Here is an 18,233-nt window from a genome sequence, read left to right as displayed (position 1 = left end):
TGTATGTGGGATGGTTTTCTGAACCAACATGTCGAGGAACCAACTGGAGAGCAGGCCATTCTAGATTGGGTATTGAGCAATGAGGAAGGGTTAGTTAGCAGTCTTGTCGTGTGAGGCCCCTTGGGTAAGAGTGATCATAATATGGTGGAATTCTTCAAAAAGATGGAGAGTGACATAGTAAATTCAGAAACAAAATTTCTGAACTTAAAGAAGGGTAACTTTGAAGGTATGAGACATGAATTAGCAAAGATAGACTGGCAAATGATACTTAAAGGGGTGACGGTGGATATGCAATGGCAAGCATTTAAAGATCGCATGGATGAACTACAACAATTGTTCACCCAGTTTGGCAAAAGAATAAACCAGGGAAGGTAGTGCACCCATGGCTGACAAGGGAAATTAGGGATAGTATCAATTCCAAAGAAGAAACATACAAATTAGCCAGAAAAAGTGGCACACCTGAGGACTGGGAGAAATTCAGAGTCCAGCAGAGGAGGACAAAGGGCTTAATTAGGAAAGGGAAAAAAGATTATGAGTGAAAGCTGGCAGGGAACATAAAAACTGACAGTAAAAGCTTTTGTAGATATGTGAAAAGAAGATTGGTTAAGACAAATGTAGGTCTCTTACAGTCAGAAACAGGTGAATTGATCATGGGGAACAAGGACATGGCAGACCAATTGAATAACTACTTTGGTTCTGACTTCACTAAGGAGGACATAAGTAATCTTCCGGAAATAGTAAGGGACCGAGGGTCTAGTGAGATGGAGGAAATGAGGGAAATACATGTTAGTAGGGAAGTGGTGTTAGGTAAATTGTAGGGATTAAAGGCAGATAAATCCCCAGGGCCAGATGGTTTGCATCCCAGAGTGCTTAAGAAAGTAGCCCGAGAAATAGTGGATGCATTAGTGATAATTTTTCAAAACTCCTTAGATTCTGGATTAGTTCCCGAGGATTGGAGGGTGGCTAATGTAACCCCACTTTTTAAAAAAGGAGGGAGAGAGAAACCGGGGAATTATAGACCGGTTAGCCTGACATCGGTGGTGGGGAAAATGCTAGAGTCGGTTATCAAAGATGTGATAACAGCACATTTGGAAAGAGGTGAAATCATTGGACAAAGTCAGCATCGATTTGTGAAAGGAAAATCATGCCTGACGAATCTTATAGAATTTTTTGAAGATGTAACTAGTAGAGTGGATAGGGGAGAACCAGTGGATGTGGTATATTTGGATTTTCAAAAGGCTTTTGACAAGGCCCCACACAGGAGATTAGTGTGCAAACTTAAAGCACACGGTATTAGGGGTATGGTATTGATGTGGAGAGAGAATTGGTTGGTAGACAGGAAGCAAAGAGTGGGAGTAAACGGGACCTTTTCAGAATGGCAGGCAGTGACTAGTGGGGTTCCGCAAGGCTCAGTGCTGGGACCCCAGTTGTTTACAATATATATTAATGATTTAGATGAGGGAATTAAATGCAGCATCTCCAAGTTTGCGGATGACACGAAGCTGGGCGGCGGTGTTAGCTGTGAGGAGGATGCTAAGAGGATGCAGGGTGACTTGGATAGGTTAGATGAGTGGGCAAATTCTTGGCAGATGCAATTTAATGTGGATAAATGTGAGGTTATCCACTTTGGTTGCAAGAACAGGAAAACAGATTATTATCTGAATGGTGGCCGATTAGGAAAAGGGGAGGTGCAATGAGACCTGGGTGTCATTGTACACTAGTCATTGAAAGTGGGCATGCAGGTACAGCAGGCAGTGAAAAAGGCAAATGGTATGTTGGCATTTTTAGCAAGAGGATTCGAGTACAGGAGCAGGGAGGTTTTGAGGCTGTGCCTTATAGTTCTGGATACCTCCACCACAGGAAACTCCATATCCTCTCCATATCCACCCTGTCTAGTCTTTTCAACATTCGATAGGTTTCAATGAACCTTTCAACATTTGGTAAGTTTCAATGCGATCCCCACGCATTCTTCTAAATTCCAGTGAGTACAGGCCCAAAGCTTTCAAACATTGCTCATATGTAAACCCCTTCATTCCCAGAATCATCCTCGTGAACCTTCTCTGGACTCTCTCCAATGACATTGCTTCCTTTCTGAGATATGGGGCTCAAAACTGTTGACAATATTCCAAGTGCGGCCTGACTGGTGTCTTATAAAGGCTCAGCATTATTTCCCTGCTTTTATATTCTAATCCCCTTGAAATAAATGCCACTGGGAAGATCTTTCAGTTTGCCTTGCACTTTTTCTTTTGTAATAGCAATGGGGCTCACTCCTGCTCTCTGACACTCATGGATCTCTGGGCATACAGCTGGTGTCTTCCACAGTAAAGACTAAGTAAAGTACTTATTTAGTTCATTTGCCATTTCTTTGTCCCCCGTTACTACCTCACCAGCATAATTTTATTCCATTATGATACTGATACATGTGAGTTCTGCTTCTCCCTCTCAAATTGCAGTATGAGTTCAATAGTCTTATGATCACTGCCTCCCAAGTGTTCCTTTACATTAAGCTCCCAATAAGATCTGGGTTATTGCACAATACCCAATCTAAGATAACCTTTCCCTGAGTAGGCTTGAGCACAAGCTGCTCTAAAAAGCCATTTCATAGGCATTCAACAAATTCCTTCTCTTGCGATCCGACACCAACCTGATTTTCCCAAATCCCCTTGCATTTTGAAGTGCCTCATTACAATTGTGATGCTACCCTTATTATATGCCCCTTCCAGCTCCCTTTGCCAACTCAATCCCATATCTTGGCTACAATTTGATGTCCTATATATGATTACCATAATGTTATTTTTACTCTTGCAGTTTCTTAACTCCACTCACAAAAATATGACATTCTCTGCCTCTGTGTCACCTCTTTCTAAAGATCTAATTATATCTCTTACCAATAGAGCCACACCACTGCCTATGCCTTCCTGCCTGTCCTTTCGATACCAAGTATATTCTTTGATAGTGTGGTGCGTGGCCAAGTGGTTAAGGTGTTGGACTAGCGATCTGAAGGTCGTGGTTCAAGCCCCAGCTGAGGCAGCACATCGTGTCCTTGAGAAAGGCACTTAAATACACATTGCTCCAGTCCACCCAGCTGAAAATGGGTACCGGCAAAGTGGGGGTTAACCTCGTGGTAGACTGGCGTCCTATCCGGGGAGGGGGGAGACTCGTACTCTCAGTCGCTTCATGCCACGGAAACCGGCATAAGCACTGGCATGATGAGCCTATAAGCTTGGGACAGACTTTAACTTAACTATATTCTTTGATGTTAAACTCCCAACTGTGACCTTTCAGCCATGACTGTGATGTCTCACAATGTCATACCGACCAATCTGTAATTGCGCCATGAGTTCATCCACTTTATTCCGATGCAATGCATATTTAATTACAACACCTTCAGTTCTGCGTTCCCCCTTATGGATTTTGCCTCTGTGGGACAACTTAGCTCTTTGCTCTGTCTACATTTGTACTCAATCATTGGCTTGTCCTTCCTTACATTCAAATTACATATTACTTCTTCTACTTGAAAACCCTGCTGGCTCATCCTCAGCTCTATCATACTGGTTCCTACCCCCCAGCCATATTAGTTTGTTTCAACTGGAACTGCATTTAAAAAATCTTGAGTGTGTAGCATATTGGCATCTGCACAGATCCTGAATGATGTATCCATTCTTTCATATAACATAATTTCATTTGTCATTACAGGTCATTTATCTCCTTCACATCAGTGTATTCAAGACAGTGTTCATCCTGCTGGTTGGTGTATGAATTCCCTTAACTCTGGGACACATGGTAATGGATCACCATTAAAATGCATGGAAACTGCATCAGCCCAGTCACCTCTGAAACCACTACTATATGATTTTGAAGGAAATCACCGGGATACTCTGGAATACGGTAACAGCAAGGCTGACCAACTCATAGAGGATCATAATAAGAATGTTGTATCGCCATCGTTGCCATATCCGTCATTGCATGCAAACAAAGAACTTGCTAAACACTGTCTCTCTCCGACAGGGTCTTTTGGTTTTCATAGAAAGTCACCAAGCCCCTTCGCAGAGATGGAACCAGGTCATGATGGCAATGTGCATCCAACTCCTGCAGCAGACGATATCACATTAGCAAGCTCAGACACCGAGCTGGAACAGGATCTGACTAACAGCAGCTCCAAGGGTCATTTTTGCTCTGGTAATAGATGCAGTGAAACATACACTTTAGCCTCTGAATTAGGGGTGAACATTGATGTTGAAACTGATCACTCTTTTGCTGCCACTGGTAAATGTCTATCATCTTCCAATCTCAGCAATGGTTCCTGCACTCCTGTGTCTGATGTAGAACTGGAACAAGAATTTGGCATTGAGATTGTAAGTAAACCCCATAGAACACACTTGGAACAAACAACTTCTGTGAACCATCTTCTCGAGGGAACTGATTTGAAGTCCACTACCACCACTGCAATGGGTTCTTCTGATCCTAATGTGACCTCAGAGTTAGACTCTGATCACACTGCATGTGTCACAACTAGTGACCAGGCACAACTGTCTGGCTCCAATAGTGACACAGCTTCTCCTTCTTCTGATCCAGGTATAGTGGCAGATCTCACCACAAAAAGCAGCAAAAACTTCATACAGTCATACCAAAGTGAGGATGGTGGTTCCTCTGGTTCAGACTCAGAACTGGAGGAGCTGGAAGAAAGACTTACTTGTGACAACAGTGCTGCATGCAACATGATTTCCTCTATCTCTGAGACAGAGTTAGATCTTACCAGCGAGAGCAGCAGTGGAAGGTCATCACACTTAACCAACTCGATTGAGGAAGCAAGTTCACCCAACTCTGATCCTGAAATTGACTGGGAGGGTGAAATCAGTACAACAAATGTAAAAGACCGATTGTACTCAATCAAGATGGCAAATAGTCCCACCATCAATTCTTTGGAACCATCTGTCGAATGGGACCTTGAGAGTGGATATACTAGGAGATTCATTAGTGCTGTGGACCAAAACAATTCAGATACTTCCACAGAAATCCTGGAGTCAGAACAAATAACTGACCCAATTACTGATATTACTGATAGATCATTGCAAAATCCTGAGGAAATGCAAGATGAGGATACTTCAGCACAAGCTTCAAAGTTCAGAGCAGACAGTCAGAATGAAGATACCACCAGGCCAACATATCTAGACATTGTTCCAAATCAAGGAATAAGTCAAGTTCCAGCCCCTAAATCACAAATGTTAGAGAATGTTGAAGAGAATAGTGACGATGAACTGAGTAATGATTCTGACTCTTCATGTTCTGATCATGATTCAGATCCTGACCTAAGTGAAAGTTCTGACTCTCCTTGGCTCCTCAGTAACATGGTCAACACAATGATCTCACAAAGTTCGCACACTATCAAAGATGAGTACTGGTTGCAGACAAACTCTTTCAGTGAGACCACTTCCTCATGCTCTGACATTGAGATCGAACCTGTCAATAATAGTGGTCTATTGCTCACTTCAGACCATCAGGTCAACTTGGATGAGGAAGCCTGTGAAGGAGCAGATGTAAAATCAATCATAGTGAATAGTAGCAATGACTTTGGTGACTCTATGTGTTCTGAAGATAAAGAGAAAGAGACTGAAATGGAGGAACTGGAATTGGAACCAATTCCTGCCAACAAACCACCCACACTCTACATGGCTTTGAGTAGTCCACCTTATGATAGAGCATCAGCTGAAGATAACTGTAGTGTAATACTCACTCCAACAAGAGTTGACTCCAGCGAAACAGAAACAGGCATCAATATTGATTTAAAGAACCCTTGCACAAATGAATGTGACCACACAGGAGCTTCACGGGCTACAGCACCAAGCTCCACTCTTAGCTTCAAATATGAAGAGTCAGTTGATTCACTTCAAGGGGAGAAGCCAAATCAGGATGTCAAAACTCCAAGTTTCAGCAAAGAGCTAGAAGCTGCAATTACTCCAGAAGATAAGTTGACTGAACTCAGTCAATATTCAAGACCATCAACTTTGGAGATGCAGATGAAATCAAAGCCAGTAAACAAAGAAACTGACTCTACCAGTAAATGCTCGAGTCCATTTTCTCTATATAATGGAAACCCCAAAATACCTATATCATTTAGTGACCCATCAAATGGACCTTTCAGCCTGAAGGAACTGTCCCCATTACACAGGACAGCCAGCACACAGTTAGACCAGTCACTGGCTTATGATTCTATTAAGTATACACTGGTGGTAGATGAGAACACTACTTTGGACCTTGTTAGTTTGAAGCGCTGCACATCTATTTTGAGTGATGACAGTGAGGTCTCAACATTGTGTGACAACTGTGAGCTGGAGATGGACAATGAGTTTGGTGACTGTACACAGGGACAGGATGTTGAGAACTCATCAGAGGATTCATCGCCTGAAGCTGATACACAGTTTTCTAAGAAATTCCTCAACGTTTTTGTCAACAGCACTTCTCGATCTTCGAGTAAGCTGCGCTGTCTTCTTTCAAGTATGGCAGATCCATTATGGACTACATGACAATAAATAATTCCACATTGATAGCCCTTGTTGTAAATTGGCAAAATGTGCTATATATGCCATGTTAACCTTGGAAGTTGTTCTATATTTGTCTGTCTAATATAAAAAGTGAGGATTCTTTGTGCTGGGAAAGGTTTCATAGAAACAATACAGGCATAGTCTTTCAGCTTCAATAATCTGTTGAGACAGGAAAATCTACAACTCTTGTTATAGTCCATTTGTAACTGAGCTGACTGAGCATGGCAGTAATCAAAGCAGGGATGAAAGCCTGTTATGTGGAAAGCTGGAGAAGCTGGTATTGATTGGTATTTAATTACAAGATATGGACATTTCGGACAAGGACAGTATTTTTGTCCTTGGGTTATGCTTTAGCTTCATGAATGCTGCAGATTACAAATCAAAATCATGCTTGATTTAGGCAGGAATTTGTAGGTAGTGATATTTCCATAAAGTGGTCCTTTTCTGTTTAGGAATTGGAGAATTGGCTGTCAAGGAAGCCTTGTTCTGTGGTTGCAGTGTCTGCATATTATGGCATTGATGAAGGGAGTAAATATTTCCATTGGGCTTCTCCTCAATGACGTTGAGCTTCCAATGTGTTATTGGAGCTGCAGTTAACTCGGCAATGAGCAATAATCCATCACACTCTTGACCTGTGATTTGTATGTGGCAATAAGGCCTTGGTATGTCTAAATTTGGGTTACTTGGTGTAGTGTACCCAAACTCTATTGTAGTACCCACTGTAATTGTGACTAGTTAAGTGCCTAATAGATATGTTGGGATATTCTTGGAAGCAGCCTAGGCAATGTTGAGCAATTTGGTTTTAATATTTAAGAAAGATTATACTTGTGTTTATTCAGTTTGGGAATTATTTTCTCTTAGTTCCTGAAATGAAGAGCTTGAAGAAAGTTATTCAATGCTCACTGGAGTCTAGGTGAATGAGAGATAATCTCATTGAGGTATGCAAAATTCTTAGAAGGGGAAATGGCATTAAGGGACATGGAGGACAAGCATCAAATTATCAAGATCTGTGTGAATGGAATATTATTTAGTTGGGTGTTGTGAGCTACTTTATTAATTGAGGAGAAAGAGCAATTGAAAAATGTGGAATGTTCATTGAATCACAGCTAATGAGTAAGGGAAGGGCGTTGACAAAGCAGTTGAAAACATTTAAATGTAGAGCACTACCCCAGGCAAATCCTGCAGTAATATCCTAGGGCTGAGATAATGAACTTCCGTCAACTATTAACATTTCTGTGACTCCAGCCAATGCAGTGTTTTCCCTTTCATTCCTAATGACTTTACTGTACTAAAGCTCCTTGGTGTCACACTCATCAAATGTTGCCTCTTTTGAAGCAGACCTTCTTCCCTGACCACAAGAATTCAGCTGTTCTATTATAAGTTTGTTTACTGATGGCAGCACAATCTTCGCTTCCATTCTCCACTCCTCACTGTAGCAGCTCTTGCGTTTCATGCAGTGGTGATATTAAAGCACAAGCTAATAAATGTTAAATGATTTTCATGTGACATGAGTCCCAAGTGGAGACCAACTTCATTTTCTTATCTCCCCTTAATAATCACTGACATTGATAAAGAATATAAAAGCTTGAAAAGTGAAAGTTGACATTGTCCTCACACGAAAATTAGGAAGTTTGAAGCCAAGTGATTGAACAACTTTCAAACTGTTCATCAGTGATAAATTTTTTTTGGTGCATAAATGATGGTTCAAGCTGTTGCATATGACACCTCTATTACTGTCCTGATACATGAGATCAGGTGAAAAGGAAGGTAACTACCTGGATTGGCAGAGAAGACCAATGGAAAGATAGCTAACTGGATTGGCATTATTTTGATTTTTTTTGGAGGGGGGTGAGGAGACTGGGATAATTTTACACAGTGTGATCTAAATACAAATGTTGTAATTGTGCTGGTATAACTTTGTTTGAAAAGCAAATATTTATGTTCTCTGTCTTCTTCACTAATCCAGGATATTGCCCAGTCCCATCAACTTCTGTTGTTTCCAATGTTCTTCTGTTTCTCAGAAGCATCTAGATGGAATTAAATTGGCCAAACAACAGTTTCTGTAAGGTTGGGGTCCTGAGGAGGAGGTAGAAACGGATTATCAACTTGCCAATACTGGGTGAAGATGATTGAAAGTGTCCATTTTGTCTTTCATGTTGGCATGCTGGCCTCCACTATCTTTATGGACAGAGTTGCTCATGGAGTGTCTTCTCCTGTCAGCTATTCAGCTGTCCACCATCAGAGCTTTGATCTGAGCCTCTTGTTGTGAAATTATGTAACACCAGCAACTACAAGGGTTGCTGTGTTGTAGGTGTGCCTGGTGATTTCATGAGCAGGCATGCTTACCATTCTTCACTTGAACTCAAGTTATGTCCTTTTCTCAATGATAACTGTAGAGTGAGGAATGTGTTGGGCTATGTTTATAGATAATTATGCCATCTGCTGCTATATTTGGCCTCATTAGTGTCTGGTTTGGTGCTGTTTGATCTACTTTGTATCAGTCCCGTTAAGCATAATGCTAATACTATACATCCTTCAGGCTCCAGTGGCACCAATGTGATAGTAGGTTTGCTTCATGTGTTGTTTCATCATCATTTGCAACAGACTCCAGTTGGACAGTGTTTCATGTGTAGTTTGATAGAACAAGGTAGCTTGTCTCATTGTATTGAAGGGAAATTATGAACCACCATATTGTTGTAGATATGAATCACATGTAAGCCAGATATTTAAAGTGTCAAATTTGTATCCCTAGAAATTAGTAGGGGTTTGGATATCTGAATGTTTATTATGGTGAAGAATGGCAGTGCGTGAGCATTGTGTAAGTGTTGGGTATTTACAGAAGAATTTGTTCTTTGTGTGTAATACACTGATGCAGCAAGGAGAGTGGAATTTAGGGTGAGAAATAATTGCTGGTGTTGAAGTGCATGAGTGAATTGTAGCAGGAAGTGCATGCCTGGCGTTGATATGAGTGGTAACATTCTCATGGTAGGTTAACAACTGAACATGAGGTGGCTATTTTGAAGATGGGTGGGTGTTACTAATTGAGGTGAGTTGATGGGGGAGTGGACATAGGGGCTGGGGTTCCTGCTTACTGGGGTGACTTTGTGCTTTCTTGTCTGATCAGGTACCGAGTCTTTTGGCCTTTACTCATGCACGATAAATGGTGAGGAACGGGATCAGACTCATCGAGCGGTGTTCCGGTAAGTGTTGATTTCAAGTGAAAGGAGATGCTTATCAGCACAGCTGCTATACAGCATCACTTACTACAGAGCAGAGTTCAGCGTCACTAAAACAGCATAAGGCCAAGATTAACTTTATTTTAGCTAATGCTTCCACAACCAGTAATGATGACAATGAAGAACTGTTATAAGTGGTAACACTAGTTAGCCACCATGTTCAAGGACCACAGATTATGTGGTATGTGTTGTAATACAAGGCATTAGTACCCTGTTGCAAGTCAGACGTGATGAGAAAAGGAACGGAGTTTCTCAGTGCTTTCTCCCATGTCTTCCTTATTGCACTAGCTTTATTGATCCAAGCAACTGAACGTCTTTCTTTTGAAGAAATTCAAGAGTTTATACTTGCTTCCATGTGGAAACTGCCTGTATTAGCTGGTGCTGTGGATCAGCTGGTATTTTCCTTCGCAATGAATAGCTCCATGTATTAGCTGAGATCAGCCTTGGCAAGGGGGGTCTTCAATGGGGACAGATCAGGGTCACCATATGTAGGCCAACTGCCCATATCATCTCTCACCCCCTCCTGCTGGATATGATGGAATGTATAGACTCCCCTCTCTCATGTTATTTGCCTATGGTTTCTCCATGGGAACATGCTCAACAGTAGTTACTAGCCATGGAGCTCATTGCCATAGGGAAACCCCTTGGCTAAAGAGACCTGTGTAGTCAAACAAGTAAATAGGAGGCAGAAGCTTCCATCATGTCCAACAAGAGAGGATGATTGAGATTAGATTCATGGGCTATAATTATCCTGCTGGATTTATTCTTTTGGCATTATTGGGCAGATATCAGATACTTGAACAACTTGAGTAGAGGTGTAGCTCTTTCTATGGAAAGGACAGAAATTATTTTCTATCCCCTGGTGTGCTGGGCCTTGAACTCCTGTTAATTGTATTTTATAGAGGCTCCCATGTTTGATATGGGATTAGTGTTAGTATTTGGTCTTTTCCCTTTTCTCTGTGACCTTTTGCTGTCGTTGTTCCCAACATTAAACACCCTGAACACTCTCCAGATAAAACAAGAATTTACATATATGACCACCATGCACTGTTCACAATATGATCTCCTCCACATTGGAGATCCCAAATATAGAATCGATGAACACTTGGTGGAATGCTACCATTCATTGAGAAAGAATGAGCTTGAGATATTAGTCAACTGTCTTTAATTCTCTATCTCATTCCCACTCTGACTTCTCTGTGCTGTGCCTCCTATACTGTTTCATTCGAGCTTAATATAAACTGAGGAACAGGATCTCATCTTTCAACTCTCAGCATATTGCAACCTTCAGGACTCAACAGTGAATACCAGCAATTTCTAATAACGATTCGACTCTTTTCACCTCCTGTAGACACACCATTCATTTATTTTTTTACGACTCAGAAATTGAATCAAGATCTAAACCACATCCATATGTAGACTGAAAATCACAAGTTCAAGCCATACAATAACTTCCTCCAGTAAGAGAGACACTAACAATTTACACTGGCCATTACCATGATCATTACATCAACATTTTGAGTTTTACCATTTAATTGAAACTTACGACACAGGCCACGTAAATATTGTGGCTGCTAGTGTATGTTAAAAGCAGAGAATTAATTGAATGGCTCAGCTCCTGATGTCTCAAAGCCTTTATATACATCATGCTAACAGAAAGTTTAAATATTCTGTTTTCCTTCATCTGTAGCTTCAACAACACTTAAGAAGCCTGAGAGCATTGAGGAAAAGTAGCCTGCCTGAATGATACCCATCCTCCCCCAAACCTTCATTTCCTCCACCACCAATGTACAACAAAATGCACTGCACTGACTCACCTGTGCTATTACCAACAGCATCCCTCTAATCGGAAGAGTCTGTCACCAAGGACACAGCAACAGGTGCATGGAAACGCCTGGATGTCAGAAACTGCCCTGATCTGAAAACGCATTACTGTTCCTTCATCATTATTGGGTCTCAATCCTGGAACTCCCAACCACACCTCTGGTTTCAAGATGACAGATTATAGTCATCTTCTCAAGGGCATTAAAGTCTGGCCTTGCCATAACTCTCCACATTCATTAAAGTGAAGAAATGAAATTAGAAGTGAAAATGTAAACAAGTACAAAGTTATCATCCTTTCTTACCTGTCACTATTGTCCTTGTTGTGATTTAATTTCTCCGTCTTTCTCTCTTCTCCCCTATCATATTTGTCTCAGCATAGAATTTAATTTTGCTATCTTTTCCTGGTTCTAGTGACATTAATCCTGTTCTGCTCTCCATACTTGCAGAATGCATTCAATGTTTCCTGTTTTCATTCCAGTCTTTGAAGAGTGTTATTGTCATTTGCACAGATACCAGATCTTAAATACTGATCTCCATGCTCCTGTTTGAACCTGTGTTCTTTTGATTTCTGGTCTTATGACCTGATACTATATTGTAGTTGTCCTTGAACAAAACACAGCATAAATACTTAGTAATCTGTCTGAATTATCCTCCATTGTTTGTTGTTCAGTAAAGTATAGACTTTGACCTTCCTCACTGACTAAAGCAGTTGAACACTGAACCTACTTAAACACTTGATTAACTTCATTCTTGGGCCAGATGAATGTTGTCCATGGAATACCCCCATTTCCCCTTCCTGTGTGCCATTCAATTTAAAGATCATTTATTGCTAGCATGTGAACTGAACACATTTTGCCAATTTATTCTTCCAATTCAGCTGCTCTTTTGATCTGATAATCTTTTGCTTTCTAAAGGTTTATACCACGACACCAGGATGAGTTGGAGTTGGATGTTGATGACCCATTGTATGTTGAAGAAGAGGAGGATGACTATTGGTACAGAGGCTACAACATGAGAACAGGGGAACGTGGAATCTTCCCAGCATACTATGCACATGAAGTAGTCAACCAGGCCAAGGAATTTATGGGTAGGTCCTAAAGTGTTTAAGTGCCTAGAATGTTCCTGGCTGATATTTGAGAATGTAACTCCCCCTCCTGCCCATAACACAGCATTTTCTGCAGTCTTAAACAAAAATGTGTTTCCTATGTCCACTGGTGTGTTTATCGTTTGCGAAAGTACTTTGAGGTAGAGTGTTCTAAGTTGGAGCAGGAATAGCTGATGTGGCTCATCAAGGCTGATCTGCTGTTCCTGATCTGCCCGTGGACTCAACTCTATATCTACTTTTTCCCCATAACCTTTAATTCCTCTGCTATATTATATATAAAAAAATCTATCTATATTTAATGAGGTAGCCTCTACTGCACCCCTGGGCAGAGAATTCCACAGATTCACTACTCTGAGAAAAGCATATTCTCCTCATCTCTGTCCTTTGTCTCACCTATTCCCCTGAATCTTGAAGCTATGTCCCTTAGTTCTAGTCTCACTTATCAGTAGAACCAACTTTCCTGCCACTATCTTATCCAGCTCTTTCATGATTTTATTCATTTCTATAAAATCTGTTTTCTTCTGAATTCCATAGTCCCAGGTGACTCAATCTCTCCTCTCCCCTCATCTCTGAATCAACCCCTGCTGAACCTCCTCTATACTGTTTCCAAAGTTAATATATCCTTCCACAGGTAACCTAGAAGTGCACACTGCACCAGTACTCTGTACAATTGCAGCATAACCTCTCTACTCTTACAATCAATCCCTCTGGCAATGAAGGCCAACATTCCATTTGCTTTCTTGACAACCTGTTACACCTGCAAACTAATTTTTATGATTTATGCACAAGCATTCTCAATTCCCTCTGCATAACAGCATGCTGCAATCTTCCATCATTTAGATAGATAGATAGATAGATAGATAGATAGATACTTTATTCATCCCCATGGGGAAATTCAACTTTTTTTCCAATGTCCCATACACTTGCTGTAGCAAAACTAATTACATACAATACTTAACTCAGTAAAAAAAAAATGTGATATGCATCTAAATCACCGTCTCAAAAAGCATTAATAGCTTTTAAAAAGTTCTTAAGTCCTGGAGGTAGAATTGTAAAGCCTAATGGCATTGGGGAGTATTGACCTCTTCATCCTGTCTGAGGAGCATTGCATTGATAGTAACCTGTCACTGAAACTGCTTCTCTGTCTCTGGATGGTGCTATGTAGAGGATGTTCAGAGTTATCCATAATTGACCGTAGCCTACTCAGCGCCCTTCGCTCAGCTACCAATGTTAAACTCTCCAGTCCTTTGCCCACGACAGAGCCCGCCTTCCTTACCAGCTTATTAAGACGTGAGGCGTCCCTCTTCTTAATGCTTCCTCCCCAACACGCCACCACAAAGAAGAGGGCGCTCTCCACAACTGACCTATAGAACATCTTCAGCATCTCACTGCAGACATTGAATGACGCCAACCTTCTTAGGAAGTACATTCGACTCTGTGCCTTCCTGCACAAGGCATCTGTGTTGGCAGTCCAGTCAAGCTTCTCGTCTAACTGTACTCCCAGATACTTGTAGGTCTTAACCTGCTCCACACGTTCTCCATTAATGATCACTGGCTCCATATGAGGCCTAGACCTCCTAAAGTCCACCACCATCTCCTTGGTCTTGGTGATATTGAGATGCAGGTAGTTTAAATTATTTAAATCATTTAAATATGAATCTGATCTTCTATTTTTCCTTCCAAAGTGGATGACTTCACTTTATCAATGTTGTACTCCATCCGCCAAAACCCCTTGCCCACTTACTTAACCTATTAATCTCTCTGCATCCTCTACACAATATGCTTTTGCACTCAGTTTAGTATCATTAGCAAACAAAGATGCACAGTTTTTCAAGAAGGTTTAGGTTGCTGCTCTAAACTGTAAGCAGAACCCCATCTCCATCCAGACGCAAAGCCAATCTTCTGCCCAAAAGGGTTAGGGTTAGGCAGCTCATACGCAGCCTTCCCAATCATGGAGCAAGAGCTAGACTACCTGCAACAAACTGGTATGATCAAAGCTGTCAACTACACACATTGGGTAGCTCCAGTAGTTATTATCAAGAAAACCAATGGTATAATGAAGTTGTGTGCAGACCTTTCAACCAATGTTTCTTCTAATTTGTAATGACCAGTGTGCACAAAAATCTTGTGCTGTGCAAATTTTTGCCTATTGACAACAACACATATGCACTGAATAATTTCCTCAAAAACAGTATAAATAAGCTAGTTCTAAAATGTGCAGACAAATCATTGTTAACTCTGTGTTGTCAACACAGTCTGCATCAGAAACCAGAAAAGGAAAAGTGATTGTGTATAATTGTGGAATATACTTAACATGGTAATAGAGTTGAGGGTGACAACCTTTTGTGTGCAGTTTAAGTTTTTTTGTGTGCAAGTAGCAAATGATGTGTGCGCATGCACGCCTTAGAGGGAACATTGTTCTCAACTGGTCTCAAAGGGGCTCTGAAGACACACTGTACCTATTACTGATACCAGCAGATCTCTTTGCAAAATTGGATGATGGTCACTACTTTGCAAAATTGAACTTGGCTGAAGCCTGCCTCCAGGTAAAAGTGGCAGAAAATTCACAGGATCTTCTCACCATTACAACACATAAGGGACTGTTTCCCTTCCTCCTTCTGCCTTTTGGAGTAAAGGCGCCTCCTTCAATTTTCCAGTACTGTACTGAGTGGTATTGACGGTGTTGAATTTTGAGTTTGCAATTTTGTAGTTGCGGGTTTTACTGAATAATGGAGTATTTCAAGTTCCAACTTTGTCCTGACTCACAGCTTCAGGTCTCATCAGTAGTTAAAGGGGAGTGAACACATAATTCCTATCTTATAGGTTAGGTGAGTGGGCAAATTCATGGCAGATGCAATTTAATGTGGATAAATGTGAGGTTATCCACTTTGGTTGCAAGAACAGGAAAACATTATTATCTGAACGGTGGCTGATTAGGAAAAGGGGAGGTGCAACGAGACCTGGGTGTCATTGTACACCAGTCATTGAAGGTGGGCATGCAGGTACAGCAGGCGGTGAAAAAGGCAAATGGTATGTTGCCATTCATAGCAAAAGGATTTGAATACAGGAGCAGGGAGGTTCTACTGCAGTTGTACAAGGCCTTGGTGAGACTGCACCTAGAGTATTGTGTGCAGTTTTTGTCCTCTAATCTGAGGAAAGACATTCTTGCCATAGAAGGAGTACAAAGAAGGTTCACCAGATTGATTCCTGGGATGGAAGGACTTTCATATGAAGAAAGATTGGATCAACTAGGCTTATACTCACTGGAATTTAGAAGATTGAGGGGGGATCTTATTGAAACGTATAAAATTCTAAAGGGATTGGACAGGCTCGAAGCAGGAAGATTGTTTCCGATGTTGGGGAAGTCCAGAACGAGGGGTCACAGTTTAAGGATAAAGGGGAAGCCTTTTAGGACCGAGATGAGGAAAAACTTCTTCACACAGAAAGTGGTGAATCTGTGGAATTCTCTGCCACAGGAAACAGTTGAAGCCGGTTCATTGGCTATATTTAAGAGGAAGGGATTGTGGCTAAAGGGATCAGGAGGTATGGAGAGAAAGCAGGTACAGGGTTCTGAGTTGGATGGTCAGCCATTATCATACTGAATGGCGGTGCAGGCTCGAAGGGCCAAATGGCCTACTCCTGCACCTATTTTCTATTTTCCTATGTTTCTATGTTTCACATTAGTTATACTTTTCCACATTATATAATTCTTAAAAACTTTTACTATATGTTTTAATATATTGTGCCACTCTGAAAAATCTATTTGAAAGTCTACCACTGTTCCTCAACTGCTCCACCATACACTGTAGCTGGTGTTTCCTGTCTCTGCTAGCCAACTCCTCCCTCATCTTGTTGTAGTCTCCTTTGTTTAGTCATAATACATTGGTTTTGGATTGAACTTTTACACCCTCCATTTAACCATATAACATATAACAATTACAGCACGGAAACAGGCCATCTTGGCCCTTCCAGTCCGTGCTGAATGCTTATCTCACCTAGTCCCACCGACCTGCACTCAGCCCATAACCCTCCATTCCTTTCCTGTCCATATATCTATCCAAATTTTTTTTAAATGACAATATCGAACCTGCCTCTACCACTTCTACTGGAAGCTCGTTCCACACAGCTACCACTCTCTGAGTAAAGAAGTTCCCCCTCGTGTTACTCCTAAACTTTTGCCCCTTAACTCTCAACTCATGTCCTCTTGTTCGAATCTCCCCTACTCTCAATGGAAAAAGCCTATCCTCGTCAACTCTATCTATCCCCCTCATAATTTTAAATACCTCCATCAAGTCCCCCCTCAACCTTCTACGCTCCAAAGAATAAAGACCTAACTTGTTCAACCTTTCTCTGTAACTTAGGTGCTGAAACCCAGGTAACATTCTAGTAAATCTCCTCTATACTCTCTCTATTTTATTGACATCTTTCCTATAATTCGGTGACCAGTATTGTACACGATACTCCAAATTTGGCTTCACCAATGCCTTGTACAATTTTAACATTACATTCCAACACCTATACTCAATGCTCTGATTTATAAAGGCCAACATAACAAAAGCTTTCTTCACCACCCTATCCACATGAGATTCCACCTTCAGGGAACTATGCACCATTATTCCTAGATCACTCTGTTCTACTGCATTCTTCAATGCCCTACCATTTACCATGTATGTCCTATTTTGATTAGTCCTACCAAAATGTAGCACCTCACACTTAGCAGCATTAAACTCCATCTGCCATCTTTCAGCCCACTCTTCTAACTGGCCTAAATCTCTCTGCAAGCTTTGAAAACCTACTTCATTATCCACAATGCCACCTATCTTAGTATTATCTGCATACTTACTAATCCAATTTACCACCCCATCATCTAGATCATTAGTGTATATGACAAACAATATTGGACTCAGTACAGATCCCTGAGGCACACCACTAGTGTCCGACTTCCAACCTGACAAACAGTTATCCACCACTATTCTCTGGCATCTCCCATCCAGTCACTGTTGAATCCATTTTACTACTTCAATATTAATACATAACGATTGAACCTTCCTAACTAACCTTCCGTGTGGAACCTTGTCAAAGGCCTTACTGAAGTCCATATAGACAACGTCCATTGCTTTACCCTCATCAATTTTCCTAGTAACCTCTTCAAAAAATTCAATAAAATTTGTATGAGAAATTTAATCATAATCCGATCATTCTTTCCATGAGGATCCCTAATGATTCATTTTATCTGTCTCATTGCACGAGACCAGATCTAAGATTGGATTTTCCCTTGCAGGTTGATGACCATGTTGTTCAAGAAGGCTTTTACGGATGTATTTTTAGAAGTCCTTCTCAAGGCTGCCTCGACTAAATTGATTTGTCCAATCTACATGCAAGTTAGACCCCATGACAACTACTGTTCCATTCTTACATGCATCAGATATTTCTTTGTTTATTGCCTGTGCCACAATAAAGTTATTATTCAGTGACCTACGGACAACTCCTACCAGTGATATTCTTCCCCCTGTACTATTCCTAATC

General features: G+C 41.0%; 1 protein-coding gene across 2 annotated transcripts in view; it reads left to right on the top strand.

The window, feature by feature from the left end:
- Window positions 1-18,233, top strand: part of mapk8ip2 (mitogen-activated protein kinase 8 interacting protein 2) — an 80,930-nt gene that overhangs the window by 46,227 nt on the left and 16,470 nt on the right. Inside the window, exons 5-8 of one of the 2 annotated variants that reach the window (XM_073066917.1) lie at window positions 3,697-3,888; window positions 4,009-6,471; window positions 9,667-9,742; window positions 12,517-12,689. In XM_073066917.1, the coding sequence (XP_072923018.1) occupies window positions 3,697-3,888; window positions 4,009-6,471; window positions 9,667-9,742; window positions 12,517-12,689 (2,904 nt within the window). Of the gene's footprint in view, window positions 1-3,696; window positions 6,472-9,666; window positions 9,743-12,516; window positions 12,690-18,233 lie in introns of both variants that reach the window. The other variant, XM_073066915.1, reaches the window with a different exon arrangement.

The sequence above is a fragment of the Hemitrygon akajei genome, chromosome 14 (genome assembly GCF_048418815.1).
Source record: "Hemitrygon akajei chromosome 14, sHemAka1.3, whole genome shotgun sequence".
NCBI classification, from domain to species: domain Eukaryota; kingdom Metazoa; phylum Chordata; class Chondrichthyes; order Myliobatiformes; family Dasyatidae; genus Hemitrygon; species Hemitrygon akajei.
The sequence above is the reverse complement of the archived record's forward strand: the minus strand, read 5'-3'. Positions and strand labels throughout refer to the sequence as shown.